The following is a 22818-nucleotide window of genomic DNA, read 5'->3' as shown; positions in this document are numbered from 1 at the left end:
ACAGAGCAAATTGCTTTTGGATCATTCTAAATTAAGGGTCTGATTCTGTATTTTGTAACACCTGTTTCACATTGTCCATTTCTTCACTCAATGCCATGAATTCTGTGGATGAATTATTAAAAGAGAAAGAACATAATTTTGAATGTTTTAGCAGCTGCTTATTAAAATGTTTAAAACATTTTTATCTACATTTGTATATACCTGAGAATATCTTAAAACTGGGCAGTACATTTGATTGTGATATCACATTATCTCTTTTTCATAGAAAAATGATATGTGTTCTTACATATGCATAGTGCACTTTACACATTTGGATTTGGAGTACAAGCCTGCTAGACTACTATGTCTGAGTCTTCACATGTATAATGATTTCCACCACACCTTCAACATTAACACACTATGATCCTATGTGAGCATATCTCTCAATTATCTGTTGCCATTTCCCCACTGGTAACATACTGATGCCCACATATGTATTTGCACATCTTCCCCTTAATCTTTTATCTTTATTTAGAAGATTGCTCTCCTGGTACAGAAGCTTCCTTTCCTTCTGAAATTTCTCTGTTTTAATACTTGCAAGGTTTAATTATACAGAATGGCTTGAGTTGAAAAGGAATATGAAGATATAATGACATTTCACATTCTCAATACTAAAATACTATTAAGTCAAGAAATATAAATTACTGAAACAATTATAGCAGCAGAAATAACAGTATTACTTCAATCAACTCCTACTGCTGTAGATATTCAAAAACAATATTAAATTTCCCTTTGAGTTTACCAATCTTCACTGCAGAGAAAAAGCTATTGTAAACAATTAACAATACTAAAACTACCATGAAAATAATTATTCTGAAACATGTCTTGAGATTTCAGAAACAATACCTTTTCTCAATTTCTGATCAGAAAGGTTTTTTTTTCTGTGTGTAATTTGGTTTCTCTTCCTTTTCTCTTGATTTTTATGTCTTAAAAAAAAGAGATCATAAACAGCTTTAAAACCCCGATGTTTTAAAAAGATGATGCTATTTAACTGTTCTAATTATTTTGCCATTTACCTGCAGCAAGTCTGAACTATTTCCATCATATTCTTTTTTAAAGAAATAGGATAGAATACAAAAATAAGTAATAAACTAAGCTGGCACAGAACTGAAGAGGATTTTATTCACCGTGGTGAGGCAGCAGGACAAGATGTCTTCCTGCCAGCCATTTAGAGTTTAGCTGTCATTCCGACTGCTCAGCAATGGCTTCCTAGACTGTCAGATGACTCCACTAAACTTTGCAAAGGACAGTTTACAGAGCCATAAAAAGAATTTCTTGCTGTGCATGAAACAGATTACAGTACTCAAAATTGGATGAATTCATTTAAGGTGTTTCAGTGCACGTATCTGTTACCATGATTTCTACCCACACCTTCAGCTCCTCCAGAATTCATACCAAGCCAAATACCTTTTCCATCTTTGGCTTGTGGATAGCTAAGAGAACTGTAGATGTGTAGGAGGAAAAAGTGGCAGAGACAAGCTGTTATGATCTGACTATAACCCCCTTTTCCATCCTTCTGTGCCACTCAGAGGTAGGAGAAAGACTTGGGAGTGAAGCTGTCTAGGACATGAAGTAAGGATTATCCACTCCCTTTCCCCTTGCTCACAGAGCCAGGGAATGCAAGCATGCTAGTCAGGCAGAGTCTCCCTTTAGTAAATCCTTGCTGGTGGTTCCCAAGGACGTGCTTGTCCTTCATTTGTTTCTATATTAGTGTCAGGAGGATCGTGGCGCCATTGACCTGACAGGCTCATGGTTACCCATCTTCCTTTTTGAAGATGAATATAACCTCACATTTTTCTTTTTCTACTGTCATCAGGGGCTTCCTCTGATTGCTCTAGGCTTTCAGAGGGAATGGAAAGTGGCCTAGTGATAACATCAGCCAGGGGTGCATGCTTTTAAGTGTCTCTCTGAATTCATGGTACTTTATATGTCTGGTTTACTTAAGTAGTCCATAACTTTATCTTGCTCTAGTGTTTCTCACCACCAATCACAGGCACTAGGACTGAGATCTGGGATGTTTGAGATCTTCTGAATAGTGAAGAAATCTATTGGGTATTATGGCATTTCTTCTCCAGATGTCACAGATATTCTTTTAAATGCCTCAATGCTTGAGGGTAAGGCTCTGATCTCCTGAAGAGACTGTGGCAGAAATGAGAGAAATCAGTAGAATTGTTGCACCTTGCCTTATAGAGTGCTAAGTGCACTCTGACTCTAAGGAATACCAAATAATAAGCATACAGAAAGCAAGAAGAAATATGTGGAAAGAATGCACGGACATTTCAGAGCTTATTAGGAAAATGTATAGGAAATCATCAGAGGAGACAATATTTTACCCTGAGGGCTTTATAATTCATCTCAAACTTCAATCAAAATGGAAGGTAGAGGAATCTATCCTAGAAATGAATCATTTAGCCTGAGCCAATTTCAGTAATACATGATTCCCATGTCAACAGTTTCTGGTACTGACAGCTAGAAGTTCCTGTTAATCAGAACCTGAAGGAGTCTAGGGTCTGAAGTCACTGTTCTCTGCAACTTCCACAATATTGGAAGGTAGGAGAGCCAGAGTGAACAGCAGAGTGAACTAGTCCTGTGAGAGAAGGAACTAAAACAAGACAATGTATTATTAAGTGAATACTGCAGATATCACAAGGGTCATTATCAAACTTGACTCCAAGAGTGATCAGAGCACTTGTCAGAAAAAGCTGAGTTTCAGCTGGAGCAGAAATCTCCCTTGAAGCAAACTGCAGGATGAAGGTCAGAAACAGACCTGTACTGTTTCAGGGATGAGGAGCATTTTACAATAGAAGCCTGACTGCCTGGGTCTAAACTGATGGAAAAGAAACTTTCTGGAGTGGTTTCCTACTGCTGGGGTTGAAAAGCCCACATAAAGAGTACTTGGACAGGCAGTTCTCCATTCCCTGACAAAAGAGAAAAAAACCCAGCCTCTATAGACTATATTTGTCTTGGACAAATATAGTCTACAGACTTTGACAGGGAAGCCAGGGAAAATTGAACTTCCCTGAAGCTAGAATAACATAAAAAATAAGAAAAATGGGATAGTAATAGCAAAGTGAATACAAAAATAACAAATATGCAAAGAAAATTAAGTGAAAAAAAGGCTGAGGTCATCTCAAACAGAAAGAAAGTTGGAAGAAAGTTCAGTGGAAAACTAGAGAGGCAACTGAGAGCAGAGGATATATTTTTGCCTTTTTGGGGAAGTTATGGGAACATATGCTTTCCAAGTACTAATAGAAGTTAAGTATCAACAGCTTGAGCACTTGTATATGTCCCACATCTATGACCTAATTTAGATAGCAATCATGAGCCACAACATCTCATCTATTAATCCTGCATTAAGAATAGCCTTGGACTGCAACATTCTCAAAGAAGGAAAGCTCATGCTGATATGATAATCCAACACATGCAGGTACAATTTTTAGCAATGCATTACCTTTGAACCATTGTGTTTAATTTCTACTTGAATTTCCCTAATGTAAATTTATTTTTCTGGATTTTATCTGGCCGTTAGCTAGTAAAGAGCTATTTTTAATCTCAAAATTTAATCTCATATACACATTATTAATATATCCCTCCAACAAATTGCCTGCTTATCTGCTCCAAAATACACTACATGAACTGAACTTCTCTAAGCCCTCACTATATATTCTTTGGGGTATCCTCCAAAAATTTCTCTTAGCTTCTAGAAGAAAGGTCATTTAAACATTGAAAATATAATTTTTATATATCTTATCGGTACAGATACATTTTTGAAATAAATAAAATTCTATATACAACTGAGGATAAAATATTCCAGACAAAGGTATAGTTTGTGTATGAACATTTGAATTAAGGGAAAAGTTGTATAACTATGAATACTACTTGATGTGTTCTTTTAATGTCAGTATGAGCTACTTAGACGTACACTTTTTGTGAAATACTTTACAGCCTAAAAAACACTTACTCAGAAGAACTTTTAGGTTGGATTTCAACACTCTTGTCACATCACTGATTACTGTGCAATTTGTTATAACGTGAAAGCAATCCAGAAATGCTACATTACAGTAGAAGTATCAAAAACATGCTGGTGCTTGAAATTACTCTATTTGCCTCATGATAAGATGACTTTCACTTACTGAAGAATGGAACAGAAATAGAAGGTTAAATCAATTGCACAGGGCAATGCCTACCCTAAAGTATGGCTTAAAAAATGAAAACTGGACTACATGCATCCAGTTTTTACAGTGCACTGGAGAAACAAAACCCCTGCAGTCTAACTTTGCTCCAGTTTGCAGGAGAAACCAATCCTAAGATCCCTGTTTTGATAAATGAGACTTGCAGTACACCATCTCAGTGCTAACAGTTTAATTTATTTCCCGACATGGAAAACACAAACACTCAAAGATACTCTTTATTATGTAAAGGTGAACAGTTTTACATTCTGGAAGCACATCTGAGCATGAGACAAGAGAGTTAAATAGCCCAGGGAGCAGCACAGGTTGGCTTTGGATAAACAAAAGTCAGAGACCAACCTGGACCTATGTAACTAGTGAGGTCACCAGCACCTACTGTCAAAAATTTAATGAAACAATTTGTACATAGTCTAACAATAGCCCCTTAGATGCTGAGGTGCACTCCATACTTAGATGCCTGACAAGATGTAGAAGGCTGAAACAGCTGCACTGGGAGCTGTGTTGCACAGGGGCCATGCTGCTGGAAGCTGGCCTAAGTGTGCCCTGGGTGTATGGTGCCTGTCTCAATTAAATTACAGGGCCTGGGGCTTTAATCTGTTTTAGCATGAGTTAGAAGAGTTTCATAAACTGGAATAGAAATTGGTAACTACACTCATCCTGCTTTGGAAAAAAAAGCTGGAAATCACTTAAGTGAAGTGTATCTGTTATTGTGACTACTCTACCCCAAAATTCTCCATAAGAACAAGTGAGTAATGATCTGCTTGTCTCCAGCTCTCTGCATCACCCTGTGGGTATTCCTCTTCCCTAACTCTGTGCAAGCCCCATTGCACATTATGCTTATCCCTGCATATGTGGTTACCTGAGCTGCATACAGACCCCCACAAATTCAAGCTCCTGTGCTGTCTCTCATTCATTAATACAGTTTCACAGGTTAGCTTTCTCTTGCCTGGTCCATTTTTACATACACTTGTCTGAGCCAGCACAGGATGCAAACAGAGCCTCCTCTGTTTTGGAAACCATTGCAGTTATACTTTTCACATCCTCATAGAACTAGCACCTAACGTAACAGGTACCTCCTCTAAATTTGATCATATTTGCTCCTTCAGTCTGCCTACTCAAGACAAACAAGATTTCAGATAATAACTCTAGACCATAATGCCCTTTTTGCTCACTTTCCAAAGTCCCACACATAAAAAATATTCTGCAAGGGACCATATTCATGCCTTAGATATAACTCTCAAAAAGCCGTAATTTTTAATTTTTGCATGGTTTAAATCTCTTCAGTTATATCACATTCAACATGCCACTCCTTAAATAATACAAATTTTAAATAAAAATAAATAATAAAAAAAATAAATACCTGTTTTTCTGCATAAGGATGAGGCAAACCACCAACAAATATGGATCCTGTTTCAAGCCAATAAGAACTGGATGAGAAATTTCTAGTTGTACTTGTATTTGAAGATAACTTCAGGATTGACATTTCTGCTTCACATGGTACCATGCCTTGCCTGCAAAAATTCAGAAATAGGCACATGTTACCACCATATATTGTTTACATTACTGTCTATCTGACAAATTAATTAGGCTGTTACTAAACCAACAAAGAAAGAAAATCAAGTAAATAGCTGTTTTATATTATAGAACTATAAATGTAAAAGAAGCTGTTTAACAAGCTGCAAGTTGACTTGTCTTTGGGGCTTGAAATTCTATTAAAATGAAGCCATATTGTAAATCTGGGCAGTTTAATTGCTAAAAAAGCCAATGCACATAAATGACTGAATAAAAAGAGTTAGAAAATTTTGAATAATAACAAGAAGACTTCTTAATTTGCAAAAAATGCATCAATTGAACTGAAATATTTTAAATATCCCTCTTTCTCATCACACACACACAAATCACAAAAGCAATTTAAAACAAGCTGCATTTTAGAAAGTGCAGAGGTACTATAATAATCTGTATTACTTATCTTCAAAAGCATCATTCCTAAAGCTGAAGCCAGTAATATTAGGCCCTGAAATTAATATATACGTTCCCATTTCCCTCCCTCACTCACATACCCTCTTAAAAATGTTGCTGTTAACAACGTGCATAAATTGGCAACAACAAATAGAAGAGACCAAGCAAACAATTTGGTTTGTTTCCATTTTTTTAAATGATGTAAAGGTCATTTGCATTCCAATAACCATCTGGCAGCAATCATTTTATCTTCATGTAAGAAAGCACAATAAGGAAATATCAGAACAAAACCAGTCTCTCATGGGGGAATGTCTTTTAGCCTATCCTTCTCTCTGTACATGAAACAAATCAGAGTTCTAGAGGCTCTACATTTAAAGCTATCCAAGTGTCTTTGCAATATGGGTTTCACAAAAAATCTATGTGAAAATAGCTCATACAAAAACGCCCTAAAAAACAAAAAACAAAACAAAAAATCAAAAACAAAATCACAAACCAACAATCCACAGCTCTATAAAAGCAATTTGGGTAGGATGCAGTAGGTATTGTATGAATTCAGTTTATTTCTAACAATGCAAAACAAGCTTCTGAAAATTCTTACAAAAAAAAGCATTAAAAACTTTCTTGATTATATTCTGTCATATGGTAATGGATACGGATTCTCACATACCATTTCATAAAGTTCTCTATGTGTTTTTAACAAACATAGTGGGGAGCTAACATTAGTAACATTTGCAAACAGTTCTCTATGTTTTCCATGTAATTCTGTCCTGAGATACTTTCAGAACAATATGCAAACATGGTGATATGTATTTACAGAAAGGCCTATAAATATTTGTGTATGTAAAATGGCTTGTTCAACCTATGGCAAATAATTTCAGGTGAAAAATAAAAAATTTTGGTTTGTTGATAAAATCAAGAATGAAGAAGGGAAATAAATTGGGGTTTTGATTCTACGGACTGAAAACTAGTGTCTTAATGGGTCAATTTAGGGGATTTTTTGTTCTCCCCTCAATTTTTTTTTAACTTGATAATAGCAAACATGAATGCAAAAAAGGAGACAAATATATCTAGAATCAAGGAAAGAAATGTTTTTCCTACTATGTTTTTTTGATATCATACAATGGCTGTATGTCTAAGAACACACACAAGGTTCTGTAACACACAATTTTCATTAATGACTCACAAAGGAAGTTTGCTGATAATGTGTGTAACTGGCACAATCATTCTCTGTAGCTCTATTTGCAATGGCCAAGAAATTTTTACTGCTGTTTGAACTCAGTATGACATCTTGGATATATCATTCTACAGAAAGGAGTGGCAGTGAGACTTGGAAAAAAAAATATCTAAAATGACTTCCCTTCCTGATAAAATGATTTTTTAGTAATGAATAAAAACATAATAACAAGATAGCAATATTTCAGAAATATTTAAAATCAGACTTGTTTTAATGCAGTGTAATTCTTAAGATGGAGTGGAAGAGGGTCAGGGAGGAACTGCCAGGCTTTTCTTTTTAACTATTTGACTAATCTGCTAAGTGAGGCACAGCAGAGCAGTCAAATGTTTTTCTCTTAATTACTATTTTTCTCTTAATTACTATTTCTTCTACAAGTTTTCAGATGTTAACACTGTAACTAGTTGCATGACCATGTACATAGTTCTATCACACATACACCATATTGATGTTGTTCTTTCCACATTAGCTTTAGACATATTTTTAGCTTGTTCTTAATAGCTTATATGACTGATATGTAAAAGTATTTTTGTGGGCATATTTTAAAAGAATATTTTGAAAATAATTCTCAGTATTTGGTTTCAGAAAACAAGTTAATACAATTCAAAGCATGAGCTGCCTTTGCCCTAAGCTTGTTAGAATGTCAGCCATGAACCTCTGATTGTGTTTGATTGAATCTAGCAGGGTCTGGCCAAATTAGAATAATGACTTTAAACCATTGTTTAGCATTTGCTGATGATACAATCACTGGGTCATATATGCACTCTATGAAATTTCCATCAGGCTTTTAAAATACTTTTTCTACAATCAGCACATTGGGTGCTTTAAAGGTCAAGTAAGACGACAGGGCTTTTTGCATAATTATAAATGTGGAAATGCATACAGCAACTCTCAAGCACTTTTGCTGGGTAAGCTACCAGTAATTGTGCCTCAGTCCAAGCCAGCAGTAATAGCTCACAGTTTCCTCATTTGTAATCACACAAATGTAGTGATTAAATCCTGGCCTATTAATTATAACCTGAAGATGGATTCTGTCTAAACAGTACTAAACCCATTGCTCAATGCCTCGCAGGTTAGAACGATGGAAAGGTCAGACAATAATTTGATAACTATTGATATAACAGTCCCTAAACATGGCAATGTCTGCATGAAATCCAAGTCCTTTTACATAATGTCTTTACCTTCTGACATTTTTCAGTGATGATTAAAAGACATTTTTAGAATTATCATAAAATGGTAATAAAGAAACAAAACAAATGGTAGAAGAGGAGGAGGGAAAGGGGGATGTTCAGAAAAAGTATTTTGTCAGTCATGCTGTGCAGCCTTGCTGGGAATAAAAATTCTTTTACTTGTTTATTTGATAGAAAAGGGAAATCTTTTGTTCTAGAAACAAGATTGAAACTTTCACCTGTCTCTAGAAATTTTACTTGAATGTGCCCATGCTAAACATCAATAAATAATTCACTATTAACATTGAATTGTTTAGGTTGTAATATTAGCATTCAATCTATTATATAAAAGCAACAAGATATTTAAAACATCTATATCGAATATGAGTTGGGAACCACCAGAAGTAAAGACGTTTTATTATAATATATCATAAAACAAATAATCCCTAATTTCCCCATTTGTAGTGAAGAAAATTTTTTAATTAAAGCTGAGAACATATTAAACTTTAGTTATATTTAGTTATTATTTATAGATTTATTAGCTTGAAAAAAGAGAACTTGTTTTTCACTTAGTATCTGGAAGTTTACATTTTCTGTTTTCATCCTCAAACTGTTCCTTGCAGTAGAATATTTATTTTTGTAAAATTTTGACAAAATAATAAACTTACTGTTACTACAATAAAGAGAAACTTTTTTTTAAGGCACATTTAAAAGGTCAGGTCAATTTTTACCTAGCACTGTTTTTGAAATCTTTATGGTTTTTCAAAGGTGTTTGAGGCAACTTTAGGAATCGATCATCTGGACCTCTCTACTCAGAAAGTTTTGCAGGTTTCAGTGCTGAAGGTTTAGAAAATCTGACTGAATAAAGCACTGAGCAACCTGCTCTGACCTTGGCTGGCCCTGCTTTGAGCAGGAGGTTGGGCTAAAGACCTCCTGAAGCCCTTTTTGGCTCAAAATACCCTACAATTCTACAATCCTAAGACACCTCCTTCAGCAAAGAAAACCCCAGAAATTCAATACTAATAACAGTGACAGAATAGGGTGGAATCTCTTATTACCTGCAGTAGATTTATCTAGATGGACTATATACCAGTTCACTCAGAGTCATTACATTTTCACTCTGCAGTAAAATGCATAATTTTACAATGCTCTCATCTGTTGTGCTGACTTTGCCCTACTGAGACGCCAGGTAACACACATTTCCATATTGTAGATAAACCCATTAATCAACATCATATTTATTCTCATTTCTCTGATAGCATATTTCCAGAGCCTGAAGCTAATTTCTTGGTCTGGTCTTGCATTTAACTGAGATTTAACTAAACAAATAAGAACAATGAAGCTAATGATGCAAAGTTCTCTAATAATACAAGAAAGGAAGGAAATGAACTTTGTTTCATATTCTAAGTAAATATAGTAACCCCCTTTCTTTTCACAGAAATTACATTTATGCTACTATGCCAAAGGCCACAACTTGAGTTCAAATCCTGACATGGAATCATCCATATTTTATGAAGTCATCATTGTTACAGTTATTATGGAAGTTACACATTATCTTCAATTCTGAAACTTACAAAATTCACTGGTTAGTGCAATTCAGGAATCATTTCAAACTCACATTACCAAAAAATTCTACCACAACATTTTTTATAGACATGACTTGCCAGTTGGTCTCAGTTCAGAGACCAGCCTTCAGATTTGAGTTTAATTTACTACTTTACCTATAGCTAAAGGAAAAACAACTATCTATGCCTCTGGCCCTTTCTGTCTTTGCAGTTTTCTGCTTCTGTTTTTTTTTTTTTGCTGCTCACATCATACCAACCATAGATACTACTTAGAGAAATTAAACTTAGAAAACTGTATGCACTTATTTAAAGTTGAGGCAGATGTAAGTGTCACTTCGGGAGAAGTTTGGCTCAAATGAGAGTACTGTATTTAAGTATTCAGACAGCAGGAAATTTAGAGTTGGATTTAGACTTGGAACACTGTAATTTAAGGTGAATCTTACAGACTTTTTTTAATAAAAAAACAGTTACAATGTGGGAATTCATATTTACATCAGCTCTGCTGGCCAACATTATTTCTGATCTCTATAGCCTATTTGTGTTCTCCTTAGTACAAGTTCTATTCTTTTGACATGTGGCCAAAGCAGACACAGAACACTGAACCCACTTTAAGGATCCATAAGTACCCTCTGATGTTCCATAGAATATAATACAGAACAAAGCCTGATGTATTTGAGATCCAAAGCAAAATAAAGTAGCTATGACAGAACCATTTCTAGCATTTTTTAAAACCAAACATTCTGAGGAAGAAAACTTCACAATACACAAAAGATTTTGTCACTTGCATGATTTTAAATGTTAATGAGTGTCTGCTTTAAGATAGAGTTCTGAGAATATGTAGAATGGAATTTATATCCAAGATGTAGCAGGAGTAAGTAAGCTTTTATCTTAAAGAGGCTGTTAAACAGCAGTTTGTATCAAACTAATTGGTGGTATTAAATCACTATTAACTATTATTAGGATCAATTTAGTATAATTAAATCCATTGCATTCAATGATATTGCAAGGAAAAGGCAGTTGCTTATCTCTGTTGATTCATAAGAAGTTTGTGTAAAATAGCCAGTCTGGAAAATTAAGAAATTTGTGCAACATCTTAAATTTTGATTTCATAATGAGTTTGGATTTCAATTAGGATTTTTTTTAATATTGCATTGATGCAAAATAAAATAGAATTACTTAGCTGAAAAAAGTCCCATAAGTTTTAAACTTTTTTTAAGGGAAGACTTTATCAGTGGAAGGTAGGGTTTTTTTCCTGTACTCAGACAACTATGTAAGCAGAAAGACTACTTTCACTATTCTCAATTTATGGAAACTAAATGCAAGATACAAAAAATATTAATGCCAAGTTTCTCTGACATAATTTCTAGGTTTTATCCATTTCCACTATTCCTTTCTCTGTGGAATCTTAGTTCTTGTTGAATGAATAAAGTAATTGCAGTAGTGACTTTAGAACAGCAAAAGGTGTTCTGCCATGTCTGGCAATGCAGGACCAAGATCTTTCCTACACAGTTCAAAAGGAGTATCTTCCTGTAGCATCAGCAGTATAACCCCATGATTGTTTGCTGACAGAAATCTTTTTTTTTTTGAAACAAAGTTAAATTAATAATTTTAAGAAGGCAAACTTCAAGCTAACATTTTAAAGAAACTCTGAAGTTAGTGGAGGGCTGTGAATATATACAGTAGATATGGTAGAGCCTGGATAATCCCACTGGTATCTTATGTAGTTACAGGTATGTTTTTAATGGCACCTTAGGCAAAAGACCTCATAAGAGCCCTGGAAACATGGGTCAGCAGCCAAACAAAGAAAGAAGAAGAATAAAGTGGTTTAAACGCAGAAAAAACAACCAAGAGTTTTGTGGTCAAAAGTGTCCCTTTAACATTCAGGCATTCTGAATTGTCTCCCTTTTGTTAGAGTAACTTATCCAAAAAAGTCATGAGCTCCCTCTTTAAGGATAGACTTTATTCAGCACATAAGATAACTAGATTCTTAAAAGATTAATTTTTTAATAATGAAAATGTAGCAATAAGTGTGATTAAATAAAATCCTTGAGAGAAAATTTATTCTGTAACTTGAAATAAATTTTCTACACGATATAAATAGTCCTAAACAAAATCTCCTTCTTTTGTCTCTCCTTCGTCTTTTTTTTTTCAGGATTTTCTGTCTGTGCTGTTGCCACAGACTCTCTGCAAGCTCTATCCTGCCCTTCAGGGAAAAAAAAAAGCTTATTTGCTTTCAGAAGAGATGCAGTCTCCCTGCCTCCAGATAACTCTGACTGAAAGGGATTCATGTGGGATAAAGTAGAAAGCCAGCTTCCTTCTTGCTAAGTAGGAGTTACAGTGCACAGAATTCACCCAGCACTGTCTCAGTAGACAAGGCTGCTACACTGCCTGTCCTGCTCTTTGCATATCCCTCCTTATTAAGAGGAGAAAGGGATTGCTTGCATCATCTTGCAAATACTCATGGCTGCCTCACATCTGCTGCAGTACAATTACTTTTAAAAAAAAGTATGTCTTCAAGTTTCTAGATGCAATGTGTAGTGCCTATCAGAATTTTTCTCCCACTACAGAGCCATCTAATTATTTTCATTTCTCCATTTTCTGGACATGTCTCAAATAACAGAGTGGTGAAAGGGTACCTAGCAGACAAAAAGATCTTTGGGGTGAGAGTGAATTACACCTCTTATGTCTGCACTGCTGGCTCAGTCCTGAGCATTATCTCAATACCTGACACAGAGGGTTAGCAGGGTCAGAATGGAATCTCTTCCCAATCTCTTTTATTTTCAGCTTTTTACTGAAGTACTGGCTAGAGTTTGCCAGACAGAATTATCTGTATACATTAACTGCCCACCAATGCTGTGGGTTTAGGAAGAGGTGACTACAGTAAAATGAAACTTAGAAAAATATTTAATAGAGAGTCTTGATTTAAATGAACCCTATGCTTTTCATAGACTTCAAAAATATTGATCATTTAAGATATAGAGGTGGTCAAACCAGTGGTCCCTTGGTGGTCAAATAATGTTACTTTCTGGCCTGAAAATTTAAACCGAAGACATTTTAGAAATTTTAACTTAGCTAAAAATGATAGCTTATCTTACCTTATGCTGCTATGTTTAAGTCATGATATACTTTCATCCAGAGAGAGAAAAAGAAGTTCTATAATTTTTTTTTTAAAACCTACACTGTTTTTTCACCATTAAACTTCCTTTATGATACCTAGTATATTTACTTCTTATTGATATGCATATAATGTATAAAATGCATTGCTATCATATGCAAAAACCTGAGTTCTTAAAATCACTTTGATTACAAAATCGAAGTCCTCAGTGCATTTAAGTGTATAAAAGGAAATACTAGATTGTGTGCATTATATATATTATGTCTGCTTTCCTAAAACCAAAATCCATTCAGAAATTGATACATTAAATTACTTTTTATAAGGAAAAATATTTATAATATATATATATTTATAATGTATTAAAAAGTCAGATGATAGTATTATTACTTTATTTTGAAAAATAGCAATTTGAATTATTCTGGTAAGAAAATGTTGAATCTTCTGTGAAATTAATAATCTGAACAATAGAGTTAAGAACTATTGTATAGACACACGGGATAGAACAGAATTTAAATACTCTTAAACAGACAACCAGTTAAAGACATATCCTGAGGAAAAGCCTCTAGAAAATACATAAATTGTTTAGACAATATCTCTAACAGATATGGCAATTGGTGATATGCAGCAGTCAGTAAGAGAGGCAAGTTGTTTCTTTGCTTTTTGTGATAGAGATGGACAAAGAAAGGCATTTTCCAGTAATGAAAAAACCCCAAATAATTTCTGCATCTAAAATATACTTTTTTTTTCACAATAAAGACACTTCAAAGAACAGTAGAACCATTAGTGTTGTTGTGGTACAGTAGTTCTACTGTTGAAGCATAAGATGTTCTCCTTAAAAAAAAAATTGAGCCTAACTGGTATTTTTAAAATATCTAGGATTAATAGAATATGACTGCAGTGATACACTGTACTTGAAACATATTTCTGGTATTTGTGCACAAAAATGACCTTCAGCTACAGAAATCTATGCTTATTCACAGAGGAAACTGGGTAAATATAAATTCATGGATGGTCTCTTTCCTTAATAATTGTTCAGCAGCAGATATAATAACTGCATTCTCCTATTCAACCTATGTACGGATCAGTTTTCTTATCTGTGTTTTTTAGTGAGATGCTGTTATTTCTCTCTAGCATCTACAGAGTCATTATTTCCACAGTGTTTTAAGTCATTAAAAAGGGAGAACTATCACAGAATAATACAATAATTAAGGTTGGAAAAGACCTCTAAGGTCACCAGTCAAACCATTAACCTAATATTGCAAAGTTCATCACTAAACCATGTCCCTAACTGCAACCTCTAAATTTTTAAAAAATACTTCCAGTGAAGGTCCACTTCTTTGGGCAGCCTTTTCCAATGCTTAACAACCAATACTGTGAGGAAATTTTTCCTAATATCCAACCTGAACTTCCCCTGGTGCAACTTGAGGCCAGTTCATCTTGTCTTACCTGGGAGAAGGTACTGACCACCTGGCTACAACCTCCTTTCAGGTATTTAGAGAGAACAACATGGTGTCTCCTGAACCTCCTTTTCTTTCCTAAACCAAGCCTAAACCCCAGCTTACAAAAAGAAACATACATTAAAGTACACTTAAATTATAAACTATTTATGAGATAAAGTTAAAAAAACAAATAGTCACAGGAGGGAATATTATTGGCTTGGTTCCTCCTCTACTAATCTGGGAAAGGATTAAAATCAAATTAACTCTCTCTAAATGTAGTGTGCACATAAGCAGAATGAACTGGAAAACACATATGTTCTGACTAGAAAGATTTCAAAACTTTTCCTCTATTTAGTGTTTTCTGATTCTTATTTGGCTTCAGTTTCAGAGTTCATAAATCAGAATCTCCTTTGATTCCATCGCTTCAATCCAGTATTACCATTTCTGTGGCACTGTTATGCTCTGCTAGAAGGCAGTGTAAGTGTCACCATGGAACAAAAATTTTCAGCCCCCAGAAATTAGTTGTCCACCTTTTGAGCTACTTGTGCCAATAGTCAACCTATGCTGTTACAAAGTTAGTATCTTTTTCCTTTCACAAGTATTTAATAATACCCTTTTTGGGGATATTGTTCATTTTTCCTGCTCCTCTGTGTGATAGCTACCATATGCATCCAATGCTAAATTTCTTTATCCAAAATCGCCAAACAAAAATAAAAAAAGAATCCTTCCAATTTTCTTCACACTTCATGATCAACTCATTGCTATTTTCCACTTAACAAATCCAGGTCTTGACATCAGTATCAATATTTCCAATGTTTTAATTATTTTCATTCCATATTAAATGAAAATGCCTGTATCTCCAAACTATATTCTCAAACCCACTTGTTTTCAGTGACTTGGCATCTCTGCAATGCATATTGGACATTAAATAGAAGATATAGCCTACTTAGGACTTAACATACAGGGAATTTAAGAAAATAGAAATGTCATTTTATTACCAGTGTTAAGAACTCATAAATAAATTGAACTAAGTATAAAAACCTGTACTTTTTCCAAGTAAGCTTCACTGATCTGGGAAAAGTTTCAGACCATATAAAATTAGAAATTATTAGATAAGTCAACACATGTATTTCATTCAGCCCTAGTTTTACACTAGGCACTTGAGGAGGGACTGAAGAAAAAGACCAACAACAATGTGGCTAAGAAGAATATTTGTGAGGACCCTGTCAAAGGCCAGTTGAGGGGTCCATCAAATTCCTAAATCTTTTGTATTAGTAACAAATACAAAACAAGCTAAACCCTGCTAGATCCAAGTACTTAAACTTCTTGCAGCTGATGCAAGTCCATTGACAGCTTTCCTGGGTGATGAGAAGAAAATAAAAAGACCCTGAAGCTATTTTATATCAAGAATATATTTCTCACTGCATTTTATAAATATTGAATACAGTTCTCTAACTAAACAGCAGCAATTGCTAATAATATCTTTTGACTTTCACTGTTTTTTGAGGATATGGACCATTAAGCATGTTTTCAACAAGTAAAGCATATGACATTTACATGGTACATGAAACAACAGATGAGTGACTTCTTCACCCATATGCTGTCATGATAAAAAACAAGGTCAAAATTCTGCACCTTTGTGATTAAAAAATAGGAATTTACAATAAAAGTGAAATAAAAAGAACCAAAGAAAAACAAAACAGAGAAGCATCTGCAGGATTTGCTGCCCATTTTATCTATCATATGCTTATCTTACCTGCCTAAAAGCCTTAGGGAAAATATAAGATTTGTAGCATGTTGTGAAGGATAATAAATACAGGATACTTTGCATCATATAAATTATCTCAGACCCTCATAAAAATCTGTCAAAACCAAACAAAATAAAAGCTCCTGAATGAGCATATGTTGCATTTTGGCATGATTATAAAAATCTTTTTCTGACTAGAGGAATCAGAAAACTTGTACACCTCAAAAGAAAGACAATCAATCACTGAAAGTCCTTTAGGTTACTAGTGCAAAATTCAAATTTAAAACAATTAGAATTTAAAGAAGAGAAATAAAACACTCTTTGAAAAGCAATTGCCAGATTTTACAGTCAGTTTCCAATGGAGCACAACACCAGATTTCAATCCTAATGACCTCAGACAATTAAAAAATATTCAAGCATGATAGTCTCATATTAAAGAATGAAGTTGTATTCATGACGTCTATTGCATAATCAATTTATAAATGGAAAAATTTGCTAAAGCAATTGACAATATAATCTGAGACCTCAATTATATAAAAATACTTTTTATATAATTGAGGAAACTATTTGTATCTGTACTGGAATGGAGAATACTGGGGCAAGGAAAGGCAGATTTCTAATACCACTGCTGCAGTTTGGTTTGTTTCTGCAATAAATATCATTTGATCAACTTGTTTTGATGACAAAGATTGAAGAAGAAAAATCTTAAAGCAGTTAATGGAGGCAGTTTTATAAAGGCTGGAATGAGAAGACTGTGGTTGAGCATCCCTGCATTGCCAGTAAGAAAACTGTATCTTCACTACAAAGCCATACATGTAAACCCTCCAGTGCTTGAGTCTAACATTTTCTTCTTTTCACAATATCCTACAGTAATCCAATCCCTGTGGGATATTGCCCATATCCATTTTTCACTGTAGCTCACTCCCTCCCCTGGTAACATTCTTAAGAAAACCAAACGAATAGTCAGAAATGTGAGTGAAACAGCTGCAATGAAGTTTCATTGACAGGCTTAGTACACAACCACTGTAGTTTACACATGAAATGGATCTTTCAGGCACTGCTCTAAGGCATACCTTGGCAACATGTTGGTTTTAGCAGCCAATGCCACAAATTAGACTAATCTGATGATTCCTAACCGAAATTATCCACTGTATCCCAGATTGTGAAGCAAATACAGTCCTTATAATACACCAAAATTTATTAAATTATTACAGTTTTTGTAATCACAATATTCCATCATCAGGAAAAATGTACTTCAGCAATGCTGCTACTTTTCTTTCAGCATGAATATCACGGTGAACCATGAGAACTGGATAAAGGACATTGTTTGACAGCAATATGCACATTTATTTGCAAATATGAGATGGCGTGTAATTTATTTTATTCACATAAGGAATTATTTCTGTGTGATAAAGGAAGCAGAAAAATGTTCTCCTGTAAGGAGAAAAGGAAGATATTATCACTATCTAATTTTCACTGTACTTAAATTTGTATTTAACAGCACTCACTACTTTTAAGTCTACTTTCATTTAATGTGATGTTGTAGAGGCATCATGCTCTTTGAAGATGGCTTATCTTCAGTAGCTGAAATGCACTGCTTTTCCTTAATTGAAAAGACAAAATCCTTTCCATCACAGGACTACATCAAAAGAGCTCCAAACAATTAAGATAACATTAAATAATTAAAATTAGCATTTTCTTTCAAAACAATTTTTAATTGGAATTATCCACCACAATGTCTGTTCATAATGCTTAACATATGCACAACAAAGAAAATCCTGTGTGCATACCTGTTATATTACAATAAGCAGTATCTCCTACATTCCCATTTTACTTCACCAGTTTCCCAGATACCATTGTTCAAAACTTAACATATTTATCTCACTGAAAATCAGTTCTGAGAAGATTAAATATTTGCAAGCCTCTAGAAAGTTGGTGAATAAGTTACAGGAATTTTTCACTGAAGTTGTTTTAAGGTTTCTTATGCTGTATTACACTGCAGTTTTTTAAATGAAATGTTAACTTTATAAAACAATTAACTCATATTTCAAGTCTGACTCTATCAAAATTAACTGTCAAGAATATGTATTTAATTGTCAATAAAGGAAAAAATGTAAAGCATATATATACAGGATATATACTTGATAATTAATTCAAACACATGTGAAAATGCATGAGATGACAGTGAGAAGCAACTCCAAATCTTTCTGACATCTACATCACTAATGTTTTGAATCTTAGAATCATAGAATCACAGAGTTGTTTAGGTTGGAAAAGATCTTTAAAGCCCTCAAGTTCAACTGTTAAACCAGCACTGCCAAGTCCATCCAACACTAAACCCTAGCTCTAACTGCCATGTCTACATGATTTTTATATATCTCCAGTGATGGTGACTCAGTCACTTCTCTGTACAGCCTCTTTCAGTGTTTTACAACCTGTTCTGTGAAGATTTTTTTCCAAATATCCAAGAGGCCATTTCCTCTTGTCTGATTTCTTGTTAGTCGGGGGAAGAGACTGACCCTCACCTCACTACAGACTCCTTTCAGGGAGTTTTAGGGGTACCATAAGGTCTCCTTTCAGCCTCTTTTTCTCCCAGCCAAATGGCCCCAGTTCCTCAGCCACTTCCCATAAGCCTCACACAATTGGCCTTGACCCTTTGATCCAGTCTGCCCAGATCCTTCTGCAGAGCTTTCTTGCCCTCCAGTGAACCAACACTGGCACACAACTTGGTGTCATCTGCAGAATGTCTGCAGAATGTCATCTTAAAACAACTATTCCCAGAACTATTTCCACTCTTCTAAAGTGAGTAGAATGATTAATTATTAATTGCTCTGTAACTAGCCTGAATCTCATAAATGGCTTGCATGCCTTCTTTTTCAGCAGGAAAAATAAGTGTGGCCCATTTCCTGAGCTGTCCTTAAATAATTTCCTGAAAATGAAAGGAAATTCCTTTTTTTTATGCTCAAAAGGAAAAGCAAAATATAGAAATTAGGTTGGTTTTCTTTTGTCATGGGCTATTGTTATGGGCTGATTTAGAGACTCAAGCTTTTTTCTGCTTGATGGAGTAGGGGGGAAATGCATAGAATAAGTGTATTCCCATCATAGTAATTAGTGGATCTCGGAGGGATGACAGTGACATCACAGTTTAAATGCTCCAGTGCCAAGGGAAATGAGTTCCACATTACTGAGGGTTCAGGTATTCATACTTTTGCTATTTTCAGGATCATAAATCTTAAAATGAACAACAAAGGAATAACAATTGAATTATAATAGATTTCAACTAACCAGAAACTGTATGTCTCCACTTATCCCCTTTCTGCGTCACTTGGGATTTGTCTTCTTTGGGATCCTCTCTTACTTGTATTTAATGGGCTTGCAGTGTACTTGAGTATTTAGTCTCTATTCATACAGAAGCTGCTTAATGATTTTATCATCTTTATATCTCTTTGCTAAAAACTATTTTCTAATTTAATTTCTCTGTTTTGGTATGGAGAGGGAGTCATACCCAGGGAATAAACAGAACTTTTTATGATATTAGATTTTAGAGAATCTCACTTTTATCAGTGCCTTTGAGATACTGTGTTCTATTTCTTCCTGGTCACAGAGGAGCTTACACTTGCTGTAGCTTCCATTAACATGCCTTGGTTTATGGTGCTCCTTTTTGGGTGATAAGCACAACCGCAGTGGATTACTGGCTTTTGCTCCTTGCATTAATTTACTTATGCTACTGAGCAGTCCTAGTGTGGTTTAACTAGCTGGAAAAAAAATTATGATAGCAATGGTAACTGAAATGCAGAAACAAACTTTGGTTCTCCTCACTGAGTACTCACTGCGAAATCTGAGGCAGCCAGGTACAGTATAATGGATACACACTCCACAATATTTCCCATGGAAGGAAGGGGAGACAGTGTTGCCCTGCAAAAGTTCTTAATTTAACAATGTTTGGACAGATATAGCTATAAAAGGCCTATTCCAGTATAAGGTTTGTGCTCCTTTTGCACTCCTCCACAAACTTTTTAAGGACTAACTTACTCATGAGACACAAGCAGACAGCTAGCTTGCTTTCTTCTTGCTGGACAAGATGACTGGTAACTTAAAGATGACCTATTTTAAGTTACCTAATAGGAACACACTCTCATCCAGAGAGCACACTGGGCACTTAATTTTCCTAAAAAGAGAACCCAAAACTTTCACTTCCAAGGCTGTGGATTCTATGAGTACAGATATTTGGTCATTAGATAAATCTATGTACAAAAACCATGGAAAGCCTACTAACTACCTCATTTTCCTCCCTCATTTTCTTTTCATTTAGTTCTCCTTCAGTTGCACGTATTGTTACTTTTACAGGAATAATATATCCTATTATGAGTTGCAGGTCAGTTACAGCAATGAAAGTCATGGTGCTGTTTCTGCCTATCTATTTATTTTCCAAGATTTTTCTATAAGTCACACTTTCTTTGTTGGAAATTCAACTATTTCCTGGACTGAGTAGCTTGGAGTTACTGCGCAGCATCTTCCCTGACTGAATGTTTATGTATGCTACAGTCAATTATTTCATTAAGAATAAATTTATTTCCACTATGCACATCAGGGATGTGATGATCACTCTCCAACTGTAGTTTTAAACATTCTTTCTAAGGATTTGTTGTGGACCAGACTACCATAAAATGATTTTACAGTACATGTTCAGATATCATAGTTAATCAGATATAATATCTGTAGGTTTTACTAACAGTCCAATCTATGTGATCTTTGAAACAATGATAAAAACTGAAAACAGTAAACTTACCTAATTTGCACACTGTACCAGTGTCCATCATCCACTCTAGCAGTAGTAGTAATGTTTTTGACTTCTGCTGCGTCATCACATAAATACTGGTACTACAGAGTGGGAAAAGGTTTTAATTACATTATTTCTAATAATTAAACAGTTTCAGGCATCCTAAATTTTAAAATGATAAGTGGTTTAAAAAAACACCTGAAGGATGTCATGTGTATCAAGAAAAATTAATGCTTCATTAGAAGTTCTGAATATGGAAGCCTATTGTACCAGAATTATGCAAGTACACATAAATGCTTCCTAACCTGCATGAAAATGCTTTAATCTTTGTGTATTGTACAATCATATATTATAGGTCTGGTTTGCAAAGAAGTCGACCATCTGCAACCCATCTGAAATTAGCACTGGCCGTGGGTGAATTTTACTTAACATTTTATGGCTTCCTTACCCTTCCAAACACGTAATGTAGTGTGCAGGCTTCAGCATTTTGAAGCACCATTTAATTTCCTATACTAATGCGAACAAGCACTTGATTTCATGGTTTGTCTACTTGTAATTGTAGCTTGATTGTGAGCTTAGAACCATTGTTCATTGGGCTTTAAATCCACATTTAATTGACCAGCTTTGTGAATGATTAAGTGAATTCAATTAGTTTTAACATGGCACACTGGGATCTCTGCATAGATTTGTGTCAATTAAAGTACTTTCATATTTTATGGTGCTTATGATATGTTAGAAAAATATTTTTCTGCATCATTACTTTACCATGAATACAAGTATGATGAACTTAAAGTCATCACCATTTTCTAAATGTTGGGTAACTTCCTGGCCATGACTAATCTCACCTTTTTTTTTTTCTGGACAAAGATAGTCACAGTATAATAAAAGACAAAAAAACTATAATATAATAAAGCAAAAGATAATTTTCTTATTTTCTGTTTATCTTCAGTTTATCTGTTTAGTATGGTCATGATCTTTAAACATGAAAGCAAATATAATACAAAATGCTGTTTCTAACAGAGATTTCACAGTTCTGAAAAAAGAATATATTTACAGGTACTTTGGGAAACTTTAAGCAGGAAAATGGGAGGTAAGTTATGAGAAAAGTAACTTTTCTTTTAATACCTTTTTATAGCCTCTTTAGCATCCGCCTACTTCTTAACAAAGCTCTAGTATTACCTCTTTTTCAGAAAAGATGGAATAATTTGTGGAAGGTAAAGATACACCACGATAAACACTTTACTCTTTAAAGTTTATAAGCAAATATATTCCTAGTTATTCTGTCCACAAAAAACAAAAGATTTTTTTTTCCTGACCCTGTGAAACTGAGATTTAAATAGCAGATGAAGTGAAAGATTTCTACTTATAGATACATGGTAAAAAAGATACACACTTTTCCCTAACACGGTAAATTTTCCTAAGACAATCCTCTCAATTTCTGTGTCTATGCGTATGTTATAAGCCTTCCTTATGAAATTTTTTATGAAGTTCCATGTAAGGAATTTAAGGAATTTACTTTCCATGTAAGTTAGTTTAGGTATAAAATACAGTAACTTAATTTGTACCACATGTAAAGATAAAACC

At 34.5% G+C, this 22818-nt stretch overlaps 1 protein-coding gene across 1 annotated transcript in view; it reads right to left on the bottom strand.

Annotated features, from left to right (window-relative positions):
• EYS (eyes shut homolog) overlaps positions 1 to 22818 on the bottom strand; it is a 700331-nt gene that overhangs the window by 240457 nt on the left and 437056 nt on the right. Inside the window, exons 33-34 of the mRNA XM_050973021.1 lie at positions 21244 to 21335; positions 5590 to 5740 (exon numbers count right to left, since the gene is read on the bottom strand). Coding sequence (XP_050828978.1) covers positions 5590 to 5740; positions 21244 to 21335 — 243 coding nt within the window. The remainder of the gene's footprint in view (positions 1 to 5589; positions 5741 to 21243; positions 21336 to 22818) is intronic.

Source organism: Serinus canaria, chromosome 3 (assembly GCF_022539315.1).
Source record: "Serinus canaria isolate serCan28SL12 chromosome 3, serCan2020, whole genome shotgun sequence".
Classification (NCBI taxonomy): domain Eukaryota; kingdom Metazoa; phylum Chordata; class Aves; order Passeriformes; family Fringillidae; genus Serinus; species Serinus canaria.
This window is presented reverse-complemented; position numbering and strand designations above follow the sequence as displayed.